The sequence below is a fragment of the Medicago sativa genome, chromosome 6, assembly GCF_051527215.1.
Source record: "Medicago sativa cultivar Bolivia chromosome 6, Bolivia_mono, whole genome shotgun sequence".
In the NCBI taxonomy this organism is placed as follows: Eukaryota; Viridiplantae; Streptophyta; class Magnoliopsida; order Fabales; family Fabaceae; genus Medicago; species Medicago sativa.
Window position 1 is genome coordinate 3016767 of NC_140754.1, and position 27790 is coordinate 3044556.

Sequence of the window (27790 nt, forward strand, 5' to 3'; positions counted from 1 at the left end):
ATGCATGTATGTGAATTGTGGTGTGTTGTTGTGATGCTATATGTTTTATTTGATTATTGAATACTTATGATAAAGAAAATTCCGCCAATGATACAGAAAATTTGCTTCCTCTCTCATTTGATGTATCAAAAATTAATGATTTGGAATCTTTCAATATTGATGGTTCTCAAAGGTTTGGTTCTTCTACATAATTTGTTGAATGTTGATAAATTTACCTTTCCCCTTCCCCGGGATTGATGGTTTTGAATTTTTGCATGATTATGGAATGTTTATGATACAAAAAATTGTCCTAATGATACACAAAATTTGCTTACTCTTTCATTTGATGTCTGAAAAAAATCATGATATAGAATTTTTTGATATTCATGGTTTGCAAAATTTATTTGGCATATTCTCAAAGGTTTGGTTCTTATCACATTATGCAACACACATAATTATTTTTTGTGGAGTGAGGTTTGCTAATGCACAAGATTTTTTTGTGTCCTTTGCGCAAATATAGCCATTTTTTCTGGATTTGGTTTATTTGACTGAGGAAAGTAGAAACACAATGTATTGAGGACAATAAAAGTTGATGTTCCTTTAAAGGGTTATACTTTGTTCAGTCACTTTGGTTCAGCTTTTTTGAAAGAGTGTATCTGCAATTATGAGTATAGATACTAGAGATTGCAGCTGATTTGTGTTGGTTTGTATTGACAATTATATTCCTTAACAAGAAGAATCTAAAAATAATTGGTGATTGATGCAAAAACAGTAGGGAATGAGTGCGCCACTATTAATCTTGCAAAAATACAACGACCTAATTTTGTTCATCCATTTATTCTTACCTATCTCAGTCTCAATTGATTAGCAATTTACTTAATTTCTTGCAATCTCTAATTTGTATTGATGAAAATGACATTTTCCATGCAACAACATGTGATTAATCATATGTACTGAATTTGTTGCCTCTGACTGTGTCTCTGCATCCTTTCACAACAATAATCGACGAAAAATCTGTTATTAGTGCAAACACAAAGTTTGTGAGGTGTTGCAATATGGTCTGGTGATGAGTTGCTTTGTTTTTATGTAGGGTTTTCAATGTCGAGGGATTATAATTATATCAGGGATTTGAACAAGGACTCCGACATTTGGAAAATCTGTTTTAGGCTGCTTGAGTCGTGGACTGTCATTGGAAGTAATGGAAATCAGCACATGGAAATGATTATCGGCGATGCAAAGGTTAGAAGGATTTGGTTGCAGTTGTTGCAAAATATTTTATGGTTTATTTACGTTGTTTGATGTTGTGCATTTGGAGGTACCTCCGCATCTTTGTTTTGTTCATGGGTTTAGGGTGATCAAATTCATGTCATAACTCGATTTAGAGACTTTGAGCTTTGAAAGTCATTGATCGAGGAAAACAAGACCCTCAATTGCTACAAGACAATTCTTCTTCCTTCTCAAAGTTGGTGTCGGAATTTTTGAGAAGATCATCCCAAAGTAATTGAAAAAAAAGATAAGAGCATGAGGACAAACAGAAGGAATAGCATAGCGGCAGCAGTAGCAGACAATCAGACAGTTATTGTACATAGCTAAAAAAGTTAGGCCTAATTCTGAGTATAATTAGTTTTGGCAATGGATTGCAGCTCAAGAAATCCTAACTCATTACATTACAACTCAAAGTTGAAGGTCAAGTAGATTGAAGGCTTCTGATCAGTATGTCTTAATTGATATTCTGATTTCACAAGTTTAATGAGTTTCTAATATAACTAGAATTTTCCTTTTCAAATTATATTCATCACATAGTTAGTGATTGTTTCCATAGTTTCTATACTGGTTCCATTAAAAAAAAATTAATGTTAGTGAAAACTCCTTTAAAGTTACATTAGTCATCATATAACGTGTACACTGAATGTACATAAACTTGTGCATTATATTCAGTGAATGAAGTCTTATTGTATATATGCCACCAGTAAAATACTCTGTAACTAAATGTCAATCTCTGGAATATAATAGCAAGCAGCTTTTCTTCAAAAAAAATAATAATAAATAGCAGGCAGCTTAGAATTTGTAAGTTAACATCTTAATCTTTTGTTTTTACAATGAACTCTATGCTTGAGTTTTTTTTCCTACTTCTTTCTGGAGTTACTCAAAGTAAGTTTTTCTTTCCATTCATTACTTCATTAACATTATTTTATTTTAGAGTCACTTTGAATTTTTGTAATGTGTTGTGTACTTGTTTGCTTACGGTTTGAACATCAAAGTAGAATTTTTTGAGTTTGGCTCTTTACAAGGACTTAAATTTGAGGCATTTCTCTTAGCATGAAATCATCACAATGGTGTCTACTTGTGTGAACTTTAAGGCCAATATCAAATTTACGAAGAATAGCAATGTTTCGTAATTTGAACATCTCTACTTTAGAGTAAATTTTTTTAAAAATACGTAATTCAACCCGTGCGAAGCACGGGTTTGTAACTAGTTATTGTTAAAAGATAGTTAGAAGAGGCATGTAAACACTTGTTTCCTCAACAAGTTAATTTGAATATGTTGTTAAGATTTGTTTTTTGACCACCAAAATGAATTATATTGATATAAGAAAAGATGTACAAGGTATAATAATTAACCACAGCAACAACTTAAGAGTTGAGACAAAGGAGAGGGTTCAAGAACCACTCATAATAAAAATAAGCCCTCCCTTACGAATGAGCCGCCTCGATGAGGTCAATTTTATATCATCACCAAAGCCTCCACGCCAACTTTTTTTGAAGAAAATATAATCCCATTTCTAATGTGCCAAATGAGAACCAACTCTTTTTTATGTTTGCTAATCAAAGAGGAGGAAGAAAAGTAATCAAAAAGGGAAGTGAAGTTTTCAGTCAGGACACCACACACAGTTAGTATCTTGAATCAGTGTAAGAACTCTATGCTAGTGTGTAGCCTGGGCACCACATACAAATGTTTTGAAGATGACTAGATGTATTCTAACGTGTATCCTGGAGAAGCAGAAGAAATAATACTCATGAATCTTGAAGAGACATATTGAAGAATAATTAGTTTATAGTGGATAAAATCCTTCGAGTGAAGAAGATAAATTCCCTCTACAAATAAAGGACTAGCGGTAGCAACAATTAGTCCTTTATGTATTTTCTTCATATATTTTACAATCAATTATTTTTCGTTAAAAAAGAAAACTTCTTTGATAAAGGACTTTTGAAAAAGTATTTTAAATATGATCGAAACAATTCACTTTTAAAATCAAACACTCCTATTTTTTTCTTTGCCAAATCTACTACTTCATTAACCATTGAGGCTCTAACTTACCGAACTGTAAGCCTTTTCTCAAGTCTTTAATAACCTTAAACCAACTTTTCTCCATTTTTTTTGAATTCCAAAATTCTCTCAGTTAAGTCACATGTGCTTAACTCAGTTGATAAGGACATTGCATAATATATGCATGAGTTAGGGTTTAAACTCATACATTCTACTTATTCATCTTAAGAGGCGAATTTCCAGCCACTACTTGACAAAAAAAATAAAAAAAATCTTCGTTGATATTTCAAGGTCCTATATCTAACACATTAATTATTTTCTTCAAGAAAAAATTCCACTTGACAGGATTCTAATCTATAAATCTAAACATATATACTGAAGTGATTTTTTTGGTTGATATATACTAAAGTGATAAGTATTACAAATAAATCAATAAAAAAACACAAGAGACAATTACCATGCGTGTACCATTAGGGGGTGTTTGTTTCCCGGATGCAAAAATTACTCCCTGGAATTAACTTTCCCAGGAAAACATAATGAGAATTTTATTCCTAGGAATTTTTAAGAAAAGTGTTTGGTTGTCAATTTTTATTCCTAGGATTCTTTTCAAAGAAGTGGGTGGTTACATTGATAGACCTTATGACTTATTACTAAAAAAATGAAAACTGTTATGTTAATTTTTACAACCTGGGAACACAATAGTAAAATTGGCATTTTATGAGTTTTTATCAAGAACGTGGTTGGCTTCTTTAAAAAAAAATCAAGAACGTGGTTGGTTGTGAGATAATTTGTTTAGCTTTAGATGAAAAAATAAATAAAAAAATCAAGAACGTGGCACTCTTTTCCTGGGAATATAATTTTCCCATCCCTATTTCATGGGAATAAAAATGACGAGAATGTAAGGTAAGTAGATTCCTGGGCATTAATTATTCCTAGGCATATTATTTTTGTTCCTTTCTACCAAACATAGGTATTCTTCTTTCCCAACCTCTATTCCCAGGAATGTGTTTTTTATCTCTGAAACAAACGCCCCCTTAGATTTCCAATTTTAGTGCAACCACCCAAACTCATCTCCTCGCTCTTCCAGTCTCCCCATCTACACACACAACCACCAAACACCTTTCTCTGGTGATCAAATTAGCATCTAAGATTTATTTTATTTGCTTATTTTATTAATTTCGTGCATTGTTTCCTTTGATAATCAACTATTAGGGTTAGGGTTAGGGTTTTGTTTCTGATGACAATGGTTTGATTCAATCAACTGCAGATCACAATAAGATGTTTCTTTCCCACTTTCTCAAATCTGCAAGTCGGCACCTTTCTCTCTCGACACTCCGCAATCAAGAGGGAAGGATCTTATCAGCTGCTTCGTCCATAGCAAGCCGATTGCATCACCTCAACAAGCTAGCTGAAATCATCGGAATAAAAGGATCATTGATTCCCACTGTACGTGATTTAAAATAAATAAAAAAACTAAAGGACCAAGTGTGTATTTAAAATAAATAAAAAAACTAATATTATCTTTATTTTTTATTCAAGTCATTGTCTTACCTGGGGCCAAAAGGTTCAAAGTTCAAACATAAAATGAGATATCTTAATTTATTAGAGGGTATAAAGTGTAAAGTATTAGGTTGCATTGTCTCTAACAATATTGTTTATGTTATGGATGTTGTTTTCTTAAGAAACAGACAGGATATATATCCTGCAGAAAGATATGGATTTGATCAATAATAACATAAATAAGCCCAATAATTCTGTCCCTTTTTGTTTGAATTGTAAACCATATTGTTGAGAAATATTACAAAATTGATCACGAAACATAAGTTTGTACTCCCTCCGTCCCTTAATGTAACCTCCCTTTGTTTTTTTCACATTTCTTAAGAAAAGCGTCAGTGTAATTATTATGTCTGTTTTGTGTGTTAATATTACCATATTGTCCTTTGTTTGTATATGTATTAAATTTGACTTTTTAAATTTCAAGACAAGTTAGTAGTATTAATTAGGGGTATGTTTAGGAAAAAAGTAATAAATGCATCTAGTAATTTGAAAAGGGGTTTAGATTTAGGGACAAAAATAAAGTCAAATCGATGGTTAGATATAGGGACGGAGGGAGTATATGGTCATGCACAAACGACGTATAAGACAGCAGGGGCATTTGAATACTGGCATTTTTAATTGGTACGGAGTATAGGGTAACCATTAATTCTGTTCGATCTGGGACCATTACCATTGTTCAAGTCAAGCTCACCAGTCATCAAGATTAGGGGGACCATGGTGTACAACACGCATGGCCGTATCTAAAAACATTTAAAATCTCGGACAAATTTTCTTTGCTTAAGACCTATTGTCTTCAACCCGAAGTTCTGGAATTTTACACTCACTATCAACGAAGAACAACAACCTGAAACCACAACAAGAACAACATGAGTGCTATCATTATCAACAACATCTCAAATGGCACAATTACCAATAAATCAAGAAAAAGAAAATCAAGGATGTCCTTATTCTTGTTCAACATCCTGACAACAAGTTCATGACTATCAAAAAGGGGTTTTTCAACAAGCTCTAATAATGAAGAAAATAATACATACCAAGATCAAAAGGAAAAAATAAAAAGATAAAATTTCAACAAGCTCTAATAATGAAGAAAATAATACATACCAAGCTCTAATAATGAAATTTTAATATGAAATTATTGTTGCCATTATTTTAGATAAAGATCATACGTATGCAATGACACTTGTAAAAGAATATACTTGTAAATTGTAATGCTACAACCAATGATTTCAAGCTTTGGTAGTATACTTGTAAATTGTAATGTGAGGGAATATACTTGCCATTATTTGCTGACGGAAGATTAATATTTATAATGTAAAATACTTTTGATACTATAATAATCCTTATCCCTTTAAAGCTTTGGTAGAAATAAATGAGTAGGACACGTCAATTCACATATATCTGATTTTCATTGTGTCATCTACATTAACATATATATTACGGGGGAAACATAGAAGAGTGAAACTTGGTCATTTTGGTATGGATGTGGCTTTGGTATTGGCTATTTTGGGTTTGGTATTGGCTATTTTGATATGGATGTGGCTGGCAATGGTGATGGAACATAGAAGAGTGAAACTTGGTCATCAGCTTCCACCTGGACCAAGATGTTGGCCAGTGGTTGGCAACATTTTCCAGCTAGGTCTGTCACCACCACACGAGTCCTTTACAATACTGTCTCGTAAACATGGTCCTATAATGACCCTTTGGCTAGGTTCCATGTGCACCGTGGTTGTCTCTTCTTGTGAAGCAGCCCGTGACATGTTCAAAAACAACGATTCAGCTCTTGCAGGAAGGAAGGTTTATGAGGCCATGAAAGGGAATCATAACCATGGTAGTGAAGGTTCACTCATAACTTCTCAATATGATGCGCACTGGCGCATGCTTAGGCGCTTGAGCACCACTGAGTTCTTTGTGACCAGTCGCTTAGACGCCATGCGAGGTGTGCGTACAAAATGCATAGACCGCATGGTTCACTTGATAGATGAAGCTGCTGCAGAGTCTAGTAATTGTGCCGTTGATGTTGGCAAATTCTTTTTCTTGATGGCTTTTAACCTCATTGGGAACCTTATTTTTTCAAAGGATTTGTTAGACCCTGGAATGGAGAGAGGGGCTAGATTCTATTATCATGCGATTAAGGTTATGAAATATGCTGGGAAACCCAACGTTGCAGATTTCTTCCCCATATTGAAGTGGCTTGACCCTCAAGGTATAAGGAGAAACACACAGTTCCATGTTGAAAGAGCTTTTGAGATAGCAGGATGGTTCATCAAACAAAGGATGGAAAATGATATTGTTGGAAATGGAAACAGTAAAGACTTCTTGGATGTGCTCTTGCAGTTTCGTGGGGATGGTGTCAGCGGGCCTTACAGTTTTACTTCAAGAACTATTAACGTTGTTGTCTTTGTAAGTAGTCAACTTCACATTTACTTCATATTTGGTATATAGAAAAGATATATGTATGCTAATTTTTTACATCAGTTCTCTTTTTGAATTTGTCTTTTATAAGATAAGATTCGAATTTTAAGTACTTGGAATAAGTGCAAGAGCAAGATTAAAATATTGTAAAAATGGAAGGAAAAAAATCCACTGTTAATTGCTTTAGGTATTAGTTGGCACTGGGCATGCATGTTAGAAATATAGGGGAGATGCTTCTAAAGAATGATAACCATCACAAAAAGTTAATTTATGTCAAATCATGGAGAGAATAAACAAAGATTGATAGAGAGAAGAAACATGGCAGTTTGTGACATTGATAGTAATATTATTGTGTTGTAGGAAATGTTCACTGCAGGGACAGACACAACAACAAGCACACTAGAATGGGCGATGGCGGAGCTTCTGCACAACCCAAGAACCCTAACGAGAGTGCAAATGGAACTAAGGAGCAAAATAGGCTCTGATAGGAAAATGGAAGAAAAGGACATAGAGAGTCTTCCATACCTCAAAGCAGTAATCAAGGAGACGTTGAGACTTCACCCACCTCTTCCTTTTTTGGTTCCTCACATGGCCATGGACTCTTGCATGATTAGAGACTACTTCATTCCAAAAGAGACACAAATTTTAGTGAATGTTTGGGCAATTGGGAGGGATCCAAAAGTGTGGGATGCTCCGTTATTGTTCTGGCCAGAAAGGTTTATGCAGCCAAACATGGCAGATTACAAAGGACACCATTTTGAGTATATACCTTTTGGTTCGGGTCGGAGAATGTGCCCGGCATTGCCGCTTGCCTCGCGTGTGCTTCCATTGGCCCTAGGCTCCCTCCTCAACTCCTTTGATTGGATTTTGTCTGATGGTCTTAAGCCAGAGGAGATGGACATGACAGAGGGAATGGGGATAACTTTGAGAAAAGCTGTTCCTTTGAAAGTCATACCTGTACCTTATAAAGGAAGTCCTGTTGCTGCTTCTATTGCAGGGGAATGAAATGTTGGCATCGAACTGTCAGCTACAAGCAAACAAAAATGTATAAATAATAGGCTTAATGGTGTGTTTGATCCCTGCAATTAGGCGTCATTTAAAAATTCGTCCCTGTAATCGCTAATCCTGGCAAATTGCCCTTGCAAACCTTAATCATTTAAAATTTCGTCCTTTGACCAACTTAATCAATGCCACGTCAGCAAATTAGCAAAATGGCATGGGAATTGACGAAAATACCCCTGACTTATTTTTTTTTTTTTTTCCTTCAAAATTTTTTTCCCAGTTTTTTCACGAATTTTTTTTTACGATTTTTTCTCCGAAAAATTTCAGTTTTTTCAGTTTTAATTTTAACATTTTTTTTCCGAATTTTTTTTATAATTTTTAATTATTTTTTCAGATTTTTTTAATTTAAAAAAAAATTTCAAAATTTTTAAGGAAAAAAAATAAGCCAGAGGTATTTTCGTCAATTCCCCATGCCATTTTTGGTAAAATGCTGACGTGGCATTGATTAAGTTGGTCAAAGGACGAAATTTTAAATGATTAAGGTTTGCAAGGGCAATTTGCCAGGATTAGCAATTACAGGGGCAAATTTTTAAATGACGCCTAATTGCAGGGATCAAACACACCATTAAGCCTAAATAATAACTTATCATCGTGCACAGGCGATCACATGCTTTCCTATGTAAATTAGTGTTGAACGGTTTGTCTGATTAGAATATTGTTTATTAAAAGGCAGGGTTTGATCAGTGTTGTAATGCCATTACCAACCGAACATATTGAGTGTAAACTAAATCCTTTCATCAGCCGAACAGGTGAAGATATACCAACTAGTTATTATTATTATTATTAACATTTATTTGGTGTATGGAGATAAAAGTAAGTCTATAGATTTTTTTTTATTGAGATAGGTTGATTTTGTTGTTGTTGGCTCTTCAACGTTGCTCGTGCAGTGGAAGATATCTACAAGATATGAGCCTTATGTAGGTTTTTCATACAAGAGTCTGTAGACTGCGACAAAGTGACTTTTGGATGTTCTTATAGGAATAATTTAAATGTTTTTGAATATATTTGTAACGATGACATAGATTAGAGGATGATTGTCCATATATATATTAGGTAACAATTGTGAATTGTCAATCGGAGATTGAACATATGACATATATAGATGATTATAAATTGAATTAATTTATAATCATTTATGTATATCTTGTGATTGATCTCCAGGTTGAAACTGTATTATTGTTTTCTAAAATAGGATTCAATAGTCATCTTTCTATCTTTTATCTTTTGTTGTGAATATTTTCATGAGCACTCATTTTATTTTTTAGTATATCCGTTGGTTTTTTTTTTAGTCTACAACCTAGTGTACGAAGAGCCTCATTGAGACACATGTTGATGTTGAAGCAAAAATCTTTTTGATGAATGTTTCAATGATAACAAACCTCGTGGAATAAATAATAAGTTTTATGAATGGTGTTCTACTGATGATTGCACTTGAGTTTTTGTGATAAGAACAGGAATCACATAAGTGGATAAGCTAGAAGCCACCCACATCAATAAGTGCATTATATCTACTCAACAATGAAAGAATGAGTATATCATCAGTTGAAACAACAATATCATATCTGCATGAAGATTCATAGCTCAAGAATCATGATGGAAGAACTTGAATCATGATGGAAGAACTTACATCACAAGCTACACAAGAATGTGCTTGAATTTATGTGACAAAACTCACATTGAGTTTTGTGCTATATGATTTGAAGATCCTCCATGGGTAAACAAGATAAAAGGAAATATGCATACAAGTTAGGAAGATTCTCAGAACCTCCTCAAAGTATCACACTTCCAAAGCTTCTAAGGATAAGAAGTTCAAAGTTCAAAATATTCATATGAATAGAGTTCAGAATGTTCATATGAATGGAGTTCATAATGATCATGAACATAAACCAGAATATTTCCAGAAATCATAAAGGATTATTTCATGGATAAACAAGAATATTTAAAGTCATCGGTTACAAGCGATATTGAACTAGATGCAAAGAAATATTCTGTTGGACTTCAAAGAAAGAATCATATTGTTTGTCAAAACAAATGATCTCTCCTTTATATGCTTCAAGAAGTTTTTGAAGGGAATAAAGAAACAACCTTCATAAGGTTCAAAGTGTTGAAGAACATTAGTATGTTTATGAACATCAGAAAGTTCAGCACAAAGTACAACCGTCAAAAAGGAAGGAACCCAGAAGAAACGCTCTGAAGTTCATATGTATGAACCCAGAAGGAGTTCAGAAGGTTGTTTAGAAGGTTGCTCAGAAGGTTCATTAGAGCAAACTCATAAATCAATATCCACACCAAGAACATGCAAGAACAGATGTGACATGAACATATCTTATGCCTACAATGATTTTAACTTTGGATCAAGAAATCATTAAAGGCATCTATGGTGATTAAAGGATTAATGGACTTGGATAGTTCTTGATATTTGTGTGTTCATGAGTGATTAACTAAGACACAAACAAATTATAAATCAAACCAAGAATCAAGTTCTCAAAGAACATGAAAACTTATGAACTCAGTCAGAGTTCAGAAGGTTAGTCAGAGTTCAGAAAGTTAAAAGAGTTCAGAAAGTTGGACAGAGTTCAGAAGGTTGTTCATGATGAACATCAAGAACCAAGCCCAGATATTCATGAACAAAATGAAGAACATGCAAGGTCTACGTGACTTAAATAAAAGCCCAGTAAAGTACAATGACTAATATCAATCAAGGAATAAAGGCATTTAATTGATTAAAGTCAAAGAGGGCATCTTCAATGTTCATTCAAGACTATGAACATTTGAAGTACAAAACATTAGGAATATTCCATCAAGAATATCAACCTAGATGTTTTCCAAGCTGCACTTCATAAATGTTTCACTATTAGGATTTGATTACATCAAATGAAAGTCTTACAAATCATTCTAAGTGAAACAAAAAGGAACATTCTGATGTCCCCTGAGTTCAGAAAGTTCGATCCTTCTCCATGCTTTTTCTGACATGAACAGTACAGTTGTTGGAAAGAAAAAGGCAAAGCCAAAAGCAAGATCAAGTCTGAGTCAACAAGATTTCGACACATAAGGGAGTTGGTACTGTACAAAGCAAACCAAATCCCCTAAAGCATGGAATGAAAGTGACAGCTCCACTTTATGAGATCCTGCACTTGTTCCAAGGCAGATTGCAAAGAAAATCTGACCAAGGAACATTCTGAAGTCGTACAAAGCAAATCTTCAAGTACAACCCAGAAATTCATGTGACATTCATCTGCAAAAAGCCCAGATGCACATCTGACCGTCAATTCACATGAACCCAGATGAAGATCATCAAGAACACAACAATATTCTGGAAAATTCTCAAGAACACAACAACATTCTGAAGTATATCAGTTTTGCCCAGAATTCAAGTGTAAGTTGGTGGGTCCCAGGACACGTGGCACAAGACTAGTGGACACTCTCCAACGGCTACAAAGGTTCAAGAAACTCTATAAATAGAGATCAAGACCTCAGCATAACACGCACCATTGCAAAGCAACAAGAAAAACAACATGAACATTGTTGTGAAGCTTTAGCAAAAAATTGATCATCACAAAGATTCCAAGAAGTCTTTTTAAGTGTAAATCAATTCTCTTTCTCTTATCTTTTCAAAGATAAGTTCTTCTTCTTCTTCTTCTGTTTGTTTGACAAACATTCAAACTCCAAACATCTTGTAAAGTCTCATCTAGCTTTAGGGGTATTAAAGTGTTAGTTTGAGCTGAAGGTGTAAAAGTCTAAGTGGGTAACTTAGCAAGAAGAAAAGAAAGTCTCATCTAGCTTTAGGGGTACTAAAGTGTTAGTTTGAGCAGAAGGTGTAAAAGTCTAAGTGGGTAACTTAGCAAGAAGATGCAAGCCTGCTGAGGCTTAGAGAATACAGGGTTGTAACTGTTCATGTGAACAAAGATTGTAAGGTGCAGGATTTGAGAGGTTATCTCAAGCATCATAGTGGAAACTCTCACAAGATTGTGAGGAGTGGACTAACCCACATTGGGGGAACCACTATAAATCTCTGTGTGTTGATTCTCTCTTCCCTATACTCTTTATTTACAGTATACACAACACACACAAACACATTTATTTATTTAAACTGTTTTTGTACTAACACTTCAGAACGTTCTGAAGTCAGTCTCCTAACTTAACCATTCCAAGTTCACAACTTGAGAATTAATTTTAAGTTACAGGTTTAATTTTTAAAAGGGTCACAATTCAAACCCCCCTTCCTTGTGACTATTATATCCACTTCAGTTGATATCTTGTAGATATCCTTCACTACACCTGTAGTTGTGAAGGTCACACACCAACCTATATCAATAACAAAAAAATTAGTTGCATAGAAATTTTAGGTTGCCATTTTTGTGACATGTTCCCAACAGTAATATATACCTCAAAAGGCGCAAAGTTTCACCCTCCTTCATTTAGATGAAATGAATCGAATTTAACCATTCTAAAGTCATAGCACAATATTATGAAGTTGTGAATGTTTAATTAGAAAGTCAAAGGAAGACTCACTAACATACTTTATGCATTGAGACGTGTCCAATAATAATATGAGCCTTCATACAACAAAATGAAGTCATCCCTCAACTATAACTATATAAATATAAGAAGCTTCATTGTGGGTTAACATTTCTTTGGTGTATGAATAAAATTCTATATAACTTTTTTTTATTGATATATGTTTTTGTTGGGTCTTCGACGTTGTTGGTGCCTGCAAAGGATGATATATACAAGATATCAAGATATTAGTATGAATTCGTTGAAGTTGTCCGTACAAGAGCTTGTAGACTGTTGTTTGATAGACTTTTAGCAAGTGTACTAAAAATGCATTGAAGTAATAAAATTTATAAGTTCGTATCCACAGGGACTGTTTCAATTTCTACTCAGCAATTTCTTAATATTTAGGATGTATGTAAATAGGGGTTGCCCTAGGCAGTTGGTTTGGTTTGCAAATGTAAATAAAAATGGTTCAGGTAAAATTGGTTTGAGAAATGATATGGAGAGATGATTAGGTCATTCGATTCATCTATTCATCGCTCATATTAGCAACCTGTTTCTTAAGTCTACGAACGCTATAAAGTTAACCACAAATTAACAAAATAGCTTAGTTCAATCGCTTGATCCTAAGCCCTCTTTTATAATTATAATTCCCTAATCCCTTAGGTGAACCTATAATCATCAAAGGTTTTAAGTACGTTAATTCAATTATCACAACCTAACAACGCTCCATCCCTAGATTGTCCGTTAGATTGAACAGTATAAATATGTCAGAGTTACACGCTAGTGTCAGTAGTCATATAAACTCTAGAATCAATTATATTGGGTCAGAATAATAAAAGCATTAAGAACAATTTATACTGAATAAACTAGAATAACATTCATAAAGATTAAGAGTTACAGGTTACATAAACATGAGCTAGAACAGAATCATCTCTTGACTTAATCACAAAGGATCTAGCTATTCATGGCTAAAGCATAAATAACTAATATGAAAGAAGAATTCATTACATAAAATTGGTTACCGGATATGAGTTTTGTTGGTCTCCAACCTTCTCTCCATGTATTTCTTTCCCCAAAATTTCGCTTATCTTTCTCCAGAAAACAACATTGGTTTATATAGAAAACAATAAAGTTGAGCACCCATCGTAGTACGATGGAAAGCATCGTAGTACGATGCTTCATTTAGCCAAGTCAACGTTTAAAGTTAATCTTCCATCGTAGTGCGATGCTTTACCATCGCACTACGATATTTCCAGTGCATGCAGCCTTCCAAAACGTGAATGCCCTTGTCTTGTGCGGCTGCTTCCTTTTATAACCTTTTTTTAACCTCTTTTCTCTTTTGTTGCTCCAAAAGCTATATCAACAAGTGGACAGCACTACCCAATTCTTTAGCAAAATAAATCTATATGAGTATATGAGTGTTGGACCGCATGCTCTTCATCATTCAATGCTCTCAATAAACAATTAACATGTTTCATCTTTATTCCATGTCTTTAAACACAATTTGGAGGCCATCTCTTTTATTTTATTCACACCACCAACAAAGCATCACGTGGCCAAGCTGTTCTATCCATGTTCCCACTTATATATAATAATAATTCACCATGGACACACTAACTATAAATTGATAATTTATCAAAAATGACTCTAATTTAAATGCTAGACTAATAAAAATAAACTAAAAACTTAACTAAAAAGACTCTAAAAATAGTGAATGACTGACTGTCATCATTGTTAAAAAAAAAAGAGCTTGTAGACTGCGTCAAAGTGTGTTATGTGTGTGCTGATTATAATAATTTAAATGCTTTTGAGTATATTTGCAACAATGGTATAGGATTGGAGGATGGTTGTCCACATATGGTTTAGGTACCAATCGTGACGTGTCAACATGACAAGAAGATGATATAGATAGATGATTATAAATTGATTTAATTCATAATCATTTATGCATATCTTCTTTTTGTTCTCCCCATCGATACATATCATTGTTTACTAAAACATATGATAGTCATACCCTATTCTTATACCATTTTTTTTTGCAATATCTTTAAAAAACACTTAGTTTATTTCCATGAGCACACCCATGACCCAAATTTTTTTTTTGAAGTCCACAAGCTCGAGTACCAATAATCTCATTGACGTCTACTGATATCTTGTAGATATCCTCCACCGCACTAGTAGTTTTCTTTAGCACACCTTGTGCTTGAGAATTCTCTTGTATTTCTGATTTATATTCCATTTTTTATTGTTTTAAAAAAAATGGTCCAGTTACCATGCCTTGTGACAAGTTCCCAACAATCATACATACCTCAAAAGATGTGCAAGTCTCACTCGCCTTCATAAAGACGAAGTGAATCGGATTTGAATATTCTAAAGTCATACCACAACAATAATATGAAGTTGTGCATGTTGAAGTAGAAAGTCAAATAAAGACTCTCTAACGTACTTTATGCATAAGGACATGTGTCCAATATTAATAGGGTTTAATATGTGATTCGTCCCTGCAAATAGGGCTCGCTTAAAATTTCGTCCCTGCAATCGCTAATCCTTTTTTTTTTGCCCCTGCAAAGTTTAATCAGTTAAAAATTCGTCCTTTGACCCAGTTTAATCACTGCCACGTCAGCAAATCACCAAAATGGCACGCGAAAGGACGAAAATACCCCTGGCTTATTTTTTTCCTTAAAAAAAAATTTCAAAATTTTGAAAATTCTTTTTTTAAATTTAAAAAAATCTGAAAAAATCATAAAAAATTTCAGAAAAAAATTTTAAAATTAAAACTGAAAAAACTGAAATTTTTCCGAGAAAAAATCGTAAAAAAAAAATGGGGAAAAATCTGGAAAAAAAGTTTTTTGAAGGAAAAAACAAAAAAAAATAAGCCAGGGGTATTTTCGTCCTTTCGCGTGCCCTTTTGGTCATTTGCTGACGTGGCAGTGATTAAATTGGGTCAAATGACGAATTTTTAACTGATTAAATTTTGCAGGGGCAAAAAAAAAAGGATTAGTGATTGGAGGGACGAAATTTTAAGCGACCCCTATTTGCAGGGACGAATCACATATTAAACCCATATTAATATGAGTCTTCCTACAGTAAAATGAAATCCTCCCTCAACTATAATGTAAGAAGCTTCGACCATCGAGGTTAAGTAAACACACTTGAAATATACTCCACTTCTTGAAATTAAAATCTATTGACATCTCTTCATATCAAATGCACACCAAATATTTACATCAGATTTATAAATCAACCTATTATTATTGTGTTTATTTCATACTATAACCTACTTTTCAAGTGCTTATCAATCATCAATCTATCTATGTAAGAAACCATATTGATTCACGTACAAAAGGATCACTTTGTGACTCTAGTAAACCATAAGATGAGTTTTAGCAGTACCTCATGTAACTCTAGTATACATGATTGTCAAGTTCTTTGGTGCCTCTGATGTCTATTTTTACTCAAGGAATAAACTACACTAAAATGATTAACTTAAAATTAAGAGAATGATCCTTTGCTAGATTTATTCCTCTGATTCAAGAATAAAGGACAAGATTCCTCTATTGTAATAATAAAACCATGTGTTAGATCAAAATGACCAAGAAGGACTAATTGTGCCCTCTACAATAGAGTGTCTAGTCAGCGATGAGACAATCGCACACACAATGCAAACCCTACCTTTAAATACCATTAAGCAGTATTCTTTATTCAAAGAGAAGTAAAATTACTCATGCTTAAAGCTTAATCTTTTGATCTCATAGTTTATCTTATAATCACACATCTTCTTATTACGCGCGTTATCGATATCCAACACTTGGATTTTCTAATTTCTTGATTTTCTATAGTGAACCAATTCCTCTAGTACAAGCTTGAAGATAAGTCTAGAAGAATCGACGAGACTAAAATCATATGAAAATATCTGTAATCGGAGTACAACCTGTAATAGTACTGAAAAGTACACGTCCTTCAAATTACTAGTTGTACAATTGCAATGTCTAATGGGCGATGCTAACAACAATATTCTCCACGAACATGTTTGTAAATTTGTAAAAGGAACGCATTTTGAGTAATGAAGTTGGCAATGATGATAACGATGAAGTCCAATATACAAAAATTCATGTGACAAAAGTCCACATGAGATGGTTTTGATGACTATCCATGGAAAAGTGAAAAGAACATAGTAAAAAGAAAAGTAAAAGGTTTGTTCAAGGATAAATGAAATACTTAGAAAAGCCATGAACAAATGAAAAAGCTATATTGTAAAAAATCTTTGCTGAGAGTTATTGATCATGAAGCAAATCGATCAAGTATAGTTGATCTACACACTTAATTGATCTATGATTTGAATTGTTACATCCTCTCTTTGAGAGTTAAAATCTTAAGCATGATTTTGTATCAAGTTCGGATGCTATCTCACATCCTTATAATTCAACTCATTAGTGGCAATAACTTTATTGTTAAAACATAGTCAGAAGAGGCGTGTAAACACTTGGATCCTCAACAAGGTAATTTGAAGATGTTGTTAATATTTATTTGTTGAACAACAAAATGAATTATATTGATATAAGAGGAGAAGTACAAGGGGCACACTTAACTTCAACAACAAAACGACGATAACTTAAGAGTTGAGACAAAGGAGAGGGTTCAAGAACCACTCATAATAAAAATAAGCCCTCCCTTACGAATGAGCCGCCTCGATGAGGTCAATTTTATATCATCTACCAAAGCCTCCACGCCAACTTTTTTTGAAGAAAATATAATCCCATTTCTAATGTGCCAAATGAGAACCAACTCTTTTTTATGTTTGCTAATCAAAGAGGAGGAAGAAAAGTAATCAAAAAGGGAAGTGAAGTTTTCAGTCGGGACACCACACACAGTTAGTATATTGAATCGGTGTAAGAACTCTATGCTAGTGTGTAGCCTGGGCACCACATACAAATGTTTTGAAGATGACTAGATGTATTCTAACGTGTATCCTGGAGAAGCAGAAGAAATAATACTCATGAATCTTGAAAAGACATTGAAGAATAATTGGTTTATAGTGGATAAAGTCCTTCGAATGAAGAAGATAAATTCCCTCTATAATAAATAAGGACTAGTGATAGCAACAATTAGTCCTTTATGTATTTTCTTCATACATTTTACAATCAATTATTTCCGTTAAAAAAGAAAACTTCTTTGATAAAGGACTTTTGAAAAAGTATTTTTAAATATGATCGAAACAATTCACTTTTAAAATCAAACACTCCTTTGTACAAAAAAATAAATAAATAAACACTCCTATTTTATTTTCTTTGCCAAATCTACTACTTCATTAACCATTGACGCTCTAACTTACGGAATCATAAGCCTTTTCTCAAGTCTTTAATAACCTTAAACCAACTTTTCTCCATTTTTTTTGAATTCCAAAATTCTCTCAGTTAAGTCACATGTGCTTAGCTCAGTTGATAAGGACATTGCATAATATATGCATGAGTTAGGGTTTAAACCCATACATTCTACTTATTCATCATAAGAGGTGAATTTCTAGCCACTACTTGACAAAAAAAATAAAAAAAATCTTCGTTGATATTTCAAGGTCCTATATCTAACACATTAATTATTTTCTTCAAGAAAAAATTCCACTTGACAGGATTCTAATCTATAAATATAAACATATATACTGAAGTGATTTTTTTGGTTGATATATACTAAAGTGATAAGTATTACAAATAAATCAATAAAAAAACACAAGAGACAATTACCATGCGTGTACCATATTTAGATTTCCAATTTTAGTGCAACCACCCAAACTCATCTCCTCGCTCTTCCAGTCTCCCCAGCTACACACACAACCACCAAACACCTTTCTCTGGTGATCAAATTAGCATCTAAGATTTTATTTGCTTATTTTATTAATTTCGTGCATTGTTTCCTTGATAATCAACTATTAGGGTTAGGGTTAGGGTTTTGTTTCTGATGACAATGGTTTGATTCAATCATCTGCAGATCACAATAACGATGTTTCTTTCCCACTTTCTCAAATCTGCAAGTCGCCACCTTTCTCTCTCGACACTCCGCAATCAAGAGGGAAGGATCTCATCTGCTGCTTTGTACGTAGAAAGTCGACTGCATCACCTCAACAAGCTTGCTGAAATCATCGGAATAAAAGGATCATTGATTCCCACTGTACGTGATTTTCTGTTTCAGATCTGTGTCTAGGAGCTTCAGTTAATTTTCTAATGCATTCTTCATTTTCTTTTTTCAGTCATTTAGTGATGCATCGTATACAACTGCGAGTATTTTTTTTATTATGTTTCCGCTATGGGCTTCGAGTTCAATGCTCTCTACTTTGGCTAGAGACAAATACATACATGAGACTTGTTACCCCGTGTTTACCAGTTGGTGTCAAAGAAGTGGGAATGAATATTCTGAACATGAGTTTAACAACTTCAAGAGACAATATGCTGCATTCTTCAGAAAAGAGACAATATGCCGCATATGTAAGGTAGGGTGAAGTAGAAATGCATGATTTGCAATCGTCAAAAATACAGAAATTCTGTCTTAGTTATTTATTGGCATGATTTGCAAACTAAATTATTGATAATCCTCTTCATTTCCTTATATACTTGATAAAATATTGTCTAGACTGGTATGGGAGTTATTCATCACAATCTATGAAGCACAAACACTCCTTGGATTAAAAGTGTTGCATATGATGATTACATTGATTTATGTGATTTTATCAAATTATTATCGGTATCAACGTATAAGTGTTTTGTCGTGTCCAATGTTCATGTCTGTATCCGTGTTTCATAGATCATGATTCATAATTTTGTGCATGTTGCAGTCGGGTTTACACCCTATATATATATTACACTTTTTTTAGTCCATTGTTACCTTAAGAAAGAAAGAAATAAGAGAGTGATATGATGTGTTGGTGATGTCATAGGAAGAGATAGATAGAGAAATAATAAGTTGTTGAAAGAGGGTAGAAATAATTAAGTATAAAAACACTAGCAAAGATTGAAGATATAGAAATAAGTTAAATCATATAAGTCTATTTTTGTTTACAAGATACATCAAAAGACTTTCAGATATAGAAATAAGTTAAATCATCTTCGTCTTTTATGGCTCTTGTCTTGCTTTTGCGACTTTTGTTTTGGTGTTTTGGGTTCTTGGTCTGTTATGTAATCAGTTTTTAGTAGTGACTTGCGAGCCTTTGGCCGGTAGTTTTGTTGTACTGTGTTTTGTGATTTCGCTCCATCTCCTGGTTCATCTTGTGTTCGATTTGGTTTTTAATGAAAGTATTTATTTACTTTTAAAAAAAAATACATAGTACACAAAAATGTTTTCAATTAAAAATGTTTCCGGGTTCATATCTATATACCTTCTTTGTAGTTAAGTCCTAAGCTAGAAGTCATCATTATCAAAAACATAACTAATGTCTAAAAGCAAGAAAGTAAGACTATATATTAAGCTTTGCAAATCATATACCAACATCAAAGTAACTTCTCTCCTTCTGCACTAATTTCTACCATTATCTGTTTTATAAGCTCATGATTAATTTGTTTACATCTCGAAATATAACTAGAGCAGTCTCTAAGCAACAACAATTCTCTATTGATGGATTTGGCGATTAAGCTCTCTATGTTACATCGACGCTTGACTGAAACAATCTTGGCATCACTTCGTTTGTCAAAATCAAATCTGTATTTTTCTTTGTAGCTTTGACATATTAGAAGTATACCCACTGAACACGCTTTGCCTAGTTATATATGATTCATCTTCAATAGCTTCAAACAGTATCTGAATCGCTCCTCCGGTACTAGTAACCTCGCAAAGTGCACTCTCTGATGAATAAAAAATATTTTCTAGGAACCCTATTGCTTTCTCAACCAACGAGAATGACTTTACCGAGTCATGGATCAGTTCAAGCAAAGAAAGTAAAACACCAAAAGATACAATCAATGGAATAATCTCTTGGCAGATTGTTAGGTTATAGAGAATATCTATAGCATCTAGTTGAAACTAAGTTTAACTACTATTGATAAATTCAAAGTCTTCAAAAGTGGATTTGGAAAGCGAGGAACAATCAAATTTTCAATTCAAAGTCTTCAAAACTTGAGGTAGTAGGATTTGATCAAGAAGCTATCATAGGAGTGGTTCTTGGGATTCAAGTTGACTACACCGTGTATTTATTATGAATGGTTCAAATTTCCAATACTTTGTATGCTTAGGTAATTTGCCTTGTTTGGGTGATATTTTTTGGTGGCCCATTTTTTGGTATGAGAGTTCTATTTGTACTTCTTCAATTGCTTGTATCAAGTACAAATTGTACTTAACTAATTCTATTCAATAAAACTTTCTTCATCTTCATCTTTATGTAGCATGTACAAAGCACCATCTGATTGTTTCGACTTACTGGCCTATGCCAACAATAAATTGACACACTATACTACAGAGTTGTTTGATTAGGGAAATACAATGACTTACAATGACCATTTTCAATACAATATAAACTTTTCCCAAATAATTAGGAACTCGACCAGGAACGTCTAAAATCCTAATTTTTTTTTTTTTGATAAGCAAGGAGAGTGGACAAGCATCAAGCGGTATCATCGACATCCCAACTAGGTTGGCACCCCGAGACACCTCAATCCTATACCGCCACACTCAAAAAAATTTATTAAAAAAAAGGGAAAAAATAATTACAAAACGAGGGGGGCTAGACCAAAACCCTCAAAAGGAAACAGCAGAAGCAAAACATAAAAATAAACAGAAACAATAGACCCCGAAAAACCAGACAAGGGAATCTGTAATTCGGAAGTCCACATCTAACCCGAAAGAAGACAAGACCCACACCCGTGGGAAGGGTGTCTATCCAAACTTCACCAGTTATGGTGTGACCCATAATTGCCAACTTATCCGCGCAACTGATTCCTCTAACATTCCAAAAGAATATTCATTGATCAATGGATTTGTTGTCTCCCCGTGCACGGGATTTAGAAGGCTGCTTTGACATTACTTGTCGTACCTTAATTTTCTGTTTCTGGTTTTTTGTAAGAACATGTAGGGATGTGTCAGACTGAGCTGCTTTCGCTGCTGTCCTTGCATCATACTCTCGGACTCTCTCCCACAAGTCAAGACCATGCTGGATATTTTTGCTAGGATGAACCTCTTGCCGTTGCATACCAACCACCTCATGTGCAGTAACTGTAGATAAATTATTTACCTCCAAAGATACTGTTTTCGTGACAGTAGGTTCCTCATGCACAATGTCCTTCAAAGTATTAACAGGATCCTCTTGCATGTCATCATGCTCAACATTGGACGGCCTTGTAACAATCTCACGAGCACCCTTGGGACCCTTCAGCTCCCGTGGGCTCACATGATCTTGTCCCACACCATCCTGAAGTGGTTCAGATACATCATCAGTCACTAGGGTCACCAACAACGTCTGAGTTGTCTGTTCCACCCCGTTAGGTCGTATGTCCTCATGCCCAAGAGGGGATGAGTGTGTACCATGAACATTAGACTCCTTGGGAGTCTCCCCTAGCTCCCGCGGACTCATATGATTGTGTTCCACACTATCCAGAAGTGATTCCGTATTTTCAGTTACCAAGGGGTTCACCTCCACCTCCCTCGGTTCCTGAGTCAACTTCCTCACTTCTACAGGGTGCATGTCATCGTTCTCTACAGGGGAAACAAGCTCAAGCACTGGGCTTTGGAGTGGTAACTCACTCGGAGTAATTAAATCAAACACATTTTGTAGTGGTATACTGAAATTATTAGACCTATCAAATCCAGGAGCAGCCACAGTAGATGAAACAACCGGACCCATCTGAGGGGTAGGAAAGGAAGCCGGTAATGCCAGTGACACTGAGACCGAAGATGTAGAAATAGGTGCAGTAGTAGCGGCAACTGGAACTCTCTGAGTTGTAGTAACAGTCGAGGCAACCGGGATAGGAACCCATGTCCCATTGTTACCATTGTTCGATGTTGAAGCACCTACATCATTGCTGACTTTGTTTTGCCGAGGTGGTTGTTCAGGGGCTGCCTCAGCAACAACAATCTGTTTCCCACGATCATTCTTGTCCTTCGGAGGTTGCGGGTGTAACCAACTACATGATGAGACATTGTGTCCAATAGAATAACAATGATGGCAAAATAATGGAAGCCTCTCATATTGCACCTCAACTTTGAAGGCGAATCCTAAAATAAAATAACAAAAAGATTGTGTAAAACACTAAACAATCAATCAAATCCCATATATACATTTTGACGTCTTTGAAGATTATAACCTGACAAATTTGGAATGCTTTTGGGAAAGAAGACTAAAATATGGAGACCTTTACTGTCGTTTTAAGAGTCACTAGTTAATATCTATGATATGATATGTGTAATTTGGTAAGAGATTAGCATTCGAGAAATGGTCTTATAAGCTTAAATAGCAAATAGGGGGTCAAAAGAACATTTATTTTGGAAAGTTAAAAAACAAAATATGGGCTTGGAGCACACACCCAACCCAACCTAACCCATTCAATTTTGTCTTAATTTGGATTCTTATAAACTATTAGGGTTAGGGTTTTGTTAATTTGGTTTCCTGCATTGTTTCCTTTGATTCAATCATCCAGGGATTTGTTTTGGTCACAATAATAATGTCTCTTTTCCATCTTCTCAAATCCGCAAATGGCCGCCTTGCTCTCTCGACACTCCGCAATCAGAAGGAAAGGATCTCATCTGCTCTCTCAACACTCCGCAATCAGCCATTCAGCGATGCATTATACAACGATGCAAGTATTTTATTGATTGCTTCTCCGTTGTACGCTTCAAGTATAATGCTTGCTATTTTGTCTAGAGACAAATACATTCATGAGAGGTGTGTGGAGTGGTGCGAGGAAGATGGAGAAGTTTTATCAAAAGAGGAGTTCAAAGACAGGAAAGAGTATTATGCTCGCTTTGTCCCTTTTTCTAGGTTTAGCCCCTTCTATTAGGTCACCAACAGAGAAGGAAATCCTCTATAAGCATCTCTATATTGCTTTCTTTTGTGGTGAGGCACTCTTTACCTTCACTATATTGTTCATAAATAACCACTCTTACGAGACAAACCATAAATCATGTCTTAGTTATTGGTATCTTTGCACTTGTACTCACATCCATTATCTATAAAATATTCATCTTTGCCGTTAAAAAAAATGTTATTGGTATCTTTGTTGGACAACTAGCAAAGTAGTATTGTACCATGTAGAGGTTTATTTTCCATCATTGATCATTAAATCTCATCATTTAAATTTAAATTAATAGCGAGACATATTGGTCTAATGGTAGAAATAAATGTGTATGGTAGTGCAAGACATATGTCCTTGTGCACCATAAACTTGGTCTTAATAACATTATGTTTGTACTACTTTTATTTTATGTTTGTGTAGTACTTTTGTTGTGTACTCAGGTATTGTTTATATGGTTTTTTAAATTTATGAATATTGCAGACATAAGGTTCTTTAAAAGCTTGGTTTGGTATCAAAATGAATTTTTTTAATGCATGAATATAATCTTATTTTGAATCATTTCCTTGTTATCAAGGATATAAGTTTTGTTTGATCACAAGACCAAATCTATAATGTTAAGGTACACACAACAATACATTTTTCCTCAAAATGTTAAATAAATTTTGTTTTAATTATTAAAAAAAGTACCTCAGTGTGTGTTTGCACGTAAACACTATAGATTTAGTCTTATGATTATATACGAATGGCTCGTCATCAAGATACCTTAGGGGGTTGAAGACTTGTTAACTTACATATTTCAGAGATCTAGGTACCATACACTCTAATCACTATATCTTTTTAGTAGCATACTCTTCATATTCCATTTTCCAGTTCCAATTGTTATTTATCACTCGTTGCAATGGTTTGTAGTGCCTACTGCACTTCTACATATTTCTTTCTATTTCTTTGGATTAAAAAACTTAATGTCTACATGCATCCTAACAAAGATTATTTTCAGGCAACATCATCTAAATTGGGTGAGAATTTGCACGAATTTGATAAAGAAGAAAAAAAAACTGAATCTTCATTATGAAGAGAGAGGACATACTTAGTGTCTTTCATACTTATCAACGATATGAAAGAATTATTCTCAATATTAGTAAATACTATGTGAAACATCAAACATTTTTTTTATTATAAAAACATCATATAATACAAGCATGCTCGTGTTGTCTATTGCATGTATACGTCGGCCTCAATACTTGATTCCGAGGTTCTGGGGTTTTTTTTGGAGTGTTATCGGTGTTATGTATATATGCGGCACCTTCTTGTAATTTTCCCTGTTTGTCCGCGAGTTTTTGGTGCTCCTTGCATTTACTCGTTGTGAATAATATTTGTTATTAAAAAAATAAATAATAATACAAGCATGCTCGTGTGCTCGCTCGCACACAATATATTCAATGACTGTAAAAGAAGTGAATAAAAAATGAACAATTCTCCTTCAAAAAAAAATGAACAATTTTTTCACTATTATTGTTTTTTACTTACATTGTATTTTATTTTTAAATTTATTTTGGAAAGTACAAAAAACACATTACAAATATGATTTTCTATATATATGATCAAACATTTATTCAACAATTTATCTCACACTTAGTCAACTTGTTTGTATATTGAGTTTGAAAGGAAGAAGAAAGAGAGGGTACTCTATCACTCATCAAGAAAAAATTGTCCTTGTAGAGTACTTTTATTTCAATCATGCATGTCTCTCCTCTTTGTTCATCCTTTTTGTGTTTTTATTCTTTATTTATTTCTTGTGTGTCTCTAACATTTATATGTTTATTCACTTTTGAAGAAATGACATCAACCTCCAGAAAATGTAAAGATGAGGAAACGACAACATCAGTCATGCTGGGAAGAATAACTCGTTCAGCGGATAGATTACTTCGTTGATCGAAAACTCCACATTCCAAGCTTTTCGTATTAGAGATCAGTCGCAGAGTAAGAAGAAGATGAAGAAAAAGCGAAAGGTTCTGCGGCTGAAGCTGAGTTCTCTATGAAGGTTGCAGACTCTTCTACAGTTGAAGATGATAAAGATGAAGTAGAGAACTCTAAGAGTTGTCATTCATACTTACCAAAGATATGAAACAATTATTGCTCAATGTTAGTAAATATTATACGAAACATCAAACATTTTTTATTATAACAGCATGCTATAAATTTTCGATCATATAATACCAGCATGCTCGCACGCACACTCGCATGATCACTCGCACACTCGCATGCTCACTCGCACACAATATATTCAATGACTGTAAAAAAGTGAATGAAAAAATGAAAGAGGCCAGTGATAGAGCTTTCGTTATGGAAAAATAAATATTTATGGAAAAAATCTTGATTAAATCAATTTATGGAAGAAAAAAATTCGCTATGTTTCAATTAAATTGGTTTTTGATTAAATAAAATTAGAACGGCTTCATGACAGATTAGTGAGAAGATAAATTCTTTATGTTTCAATCAATTTATAAGCAAAGGAGGATACTGTTAAGAGTATTGCTATTTCACACGACACTACACGACTCAGGTGCTTAGTGTAAAAGTCACGCACACTCCTTTTTATTCTTAATGATTTTGTATAAAAATAAAAATAAAAGTAACTCAAATCACTCCCACGTTTACAGCGCCAAATGCAATTTAACCGCCACTAATTGATTGATCTCACCACCAATTCTACAGACCTTTGTCGTTTCGTCGCTGTTGTTGTCTGCTCTACCATCACCGCATTCACCGCCACGGTTCTCGCCGCACAACTATAACTGCATATCGGATCAACGAATTGAAAATTGAATTAAACTGTGAAGGAAGTTCTTCTGTCATTATAGAAGAAGACACTTTAGTTCAAAATCAAATGGCTAAAATTCTCGATCCTGCAACAACTCGAAGTAAAGGACGTCCCCCCTCAAAAAGGAAAGCTTCTAAAGTTGATCAAATTGTGCAAAAGAAGGTATTAAGAAAGAAAACTCAAAATAGAAACAAAAAGAGTAACAGTTATCTTAGCCAAGAAGAGGTGACCTTGAAAATTTTCAAGTTTATTTTCTCTAGTTAAATGTAATAGCATGTATTTCTAATTTTATATTTTTGGTGGCAGGGTCTGTGTCTATCTAGACTTCAAGAAACTGAAAAAGCTGAGTTTTCTACATCTCAAATCATTGATGGGATTGGCACACAACAGAGAATTCAAGCAAATTAGCTCCCTTCAATCCAAATCAAAATTTTTTTGTTGAAGTAAATCAGGTCCAAATAAATTCAAGCACTCTTTACTTTTGTTTGAACATTTATATTCATATTATGGAAGTATCTGATTCAATATAACTGTTTAACAGGTCCCATATTATTCTCAATGCATAAATCATAATATTACATGGTCACAACTTTTAGAGGTATTGGTTCCTTCTTTTCTTTCTGTTAGTGATCTAGTCAAGTTTTAATATAAATCAGCAATTCTTACGTTTATGTGTTTTTTGTAGGCACAACACCATATGATTGATAAACCATCAGAATGAGGACATGAATGAACCACTTCTTTGGGAGATGAGAGTTGAAGATGATTGTTGCAGACTTGCAGAAACTATTTAAATTTATATTGTGTTAAGTGATTAAGACACTACATTTTACATGTTAGGATGACAATTGGAATCTAGGGTTTGTACTGTTATTGAATGTAGTAGCAACTATTTAGCTTTATTTTATGTTAGAATTATAATATTTTGATTTGGATGATTTTTATGTTATTGGTGATGAAACAATTTAGCTTCAGTCTCACTTTTGTTCTTTGCTTGCGCAGCAAGTCACATAGTGTAATTGTCTTTAGCTTAACTTTTTTAACTGAATTAGTTAGCACCTAGTTAGTTATAGTTAGTTAAGCAACTTTGGTTGAGTTAGAGTTGTAGAATTCACTCTATATAAGACTAGAATTACATTGTATTCTCATATTCTTTGTGAATAATAAAACTTCACTTTTCCACTTTCTTCTTCTTCTTGCTTA

At 33.9% G+C, this 27790-nt stretch overlaps 1 protein-coding gene and 3 long non-coding RNA genes across 7 annotated transcripts; 2 read left to right on the forward strand and 2 right to left on the reverse strand.

Annotated features, from left to right (window-relative positions):
• The first annotated feature begins 4283 nt into the window (after positions 1-4283).
• Positions 4284-19520, forward strand: LOC146912057 (uncharacterized). Of its 2 annotated transcripts, none has more exons than XR_015015370.1 (3): positions 4284-4375; positions 18764-18943; positions 19023-19520. It is a non-coding gene; the product is annotated as an uncharacterized LOC146912057 (long non-coding RNA). The 2 variants fall into 2 exon arrangements; XR_015015369.1 differs by lacking the exon at positions 4284-4375 and adding an exon at positions 18461-18629.
• Positions 5402-7880, reverse strand: LOC146912058 (uncharacterized). The gene is made up of 2 exons (XR_015015365.1): positions 7745-7880; positions 5402-5648 (listed from the first exon to the last, which is right to left on the reverse strand). It is a non-coding gene; the product is annotated as an uncharacterized LOC146912058 (long non-coding RNA).
• Positions 6200-9068, forward strand: LOC146912059 (cytochrome P450 76A1-like). The gene is made up of 2 exons (XM_085718774.1): positions 6200-7207; positions 7580-9068. The coding sequence occupies exons 1-2, from the start codon at positions 6284-6286 to the stop codon at positions 8222-8224; spliced, it is 1569 nt and encodes a 522-aa protein (XP_085574900.1). The 5' UTR covers positions 6200-6283; the 3' UTR covers positions 8225-9068.
• Positions 8808-14382, reverse strand: LOC146912060 (uncharacterized). 3 transcript variants are annotated; one of them, XR_015015368.1, is made up of 3 exons: positions 13804-14362; positions 12668-12992; positions 8808-12586 (listed from the first exon to the last, which is right to left on the reverse strand). It is a non-coding gene; the product is annotated as an uncharacterized LOC146912060 (long non-coding RNA). The 3 variants fall into 3 exon arrangements; XR_015015367.1 differs by having other exon boundaries at positions 12435-12586; positions 13790-14363; XR_015015366.1 differs by lacking the exon at positions 8808-12586 and having other exon boundaries at positions 12748-12992; positions 13790-14382.
• Positions 19521-27790: the final 8270 nt, after the last annotated feature.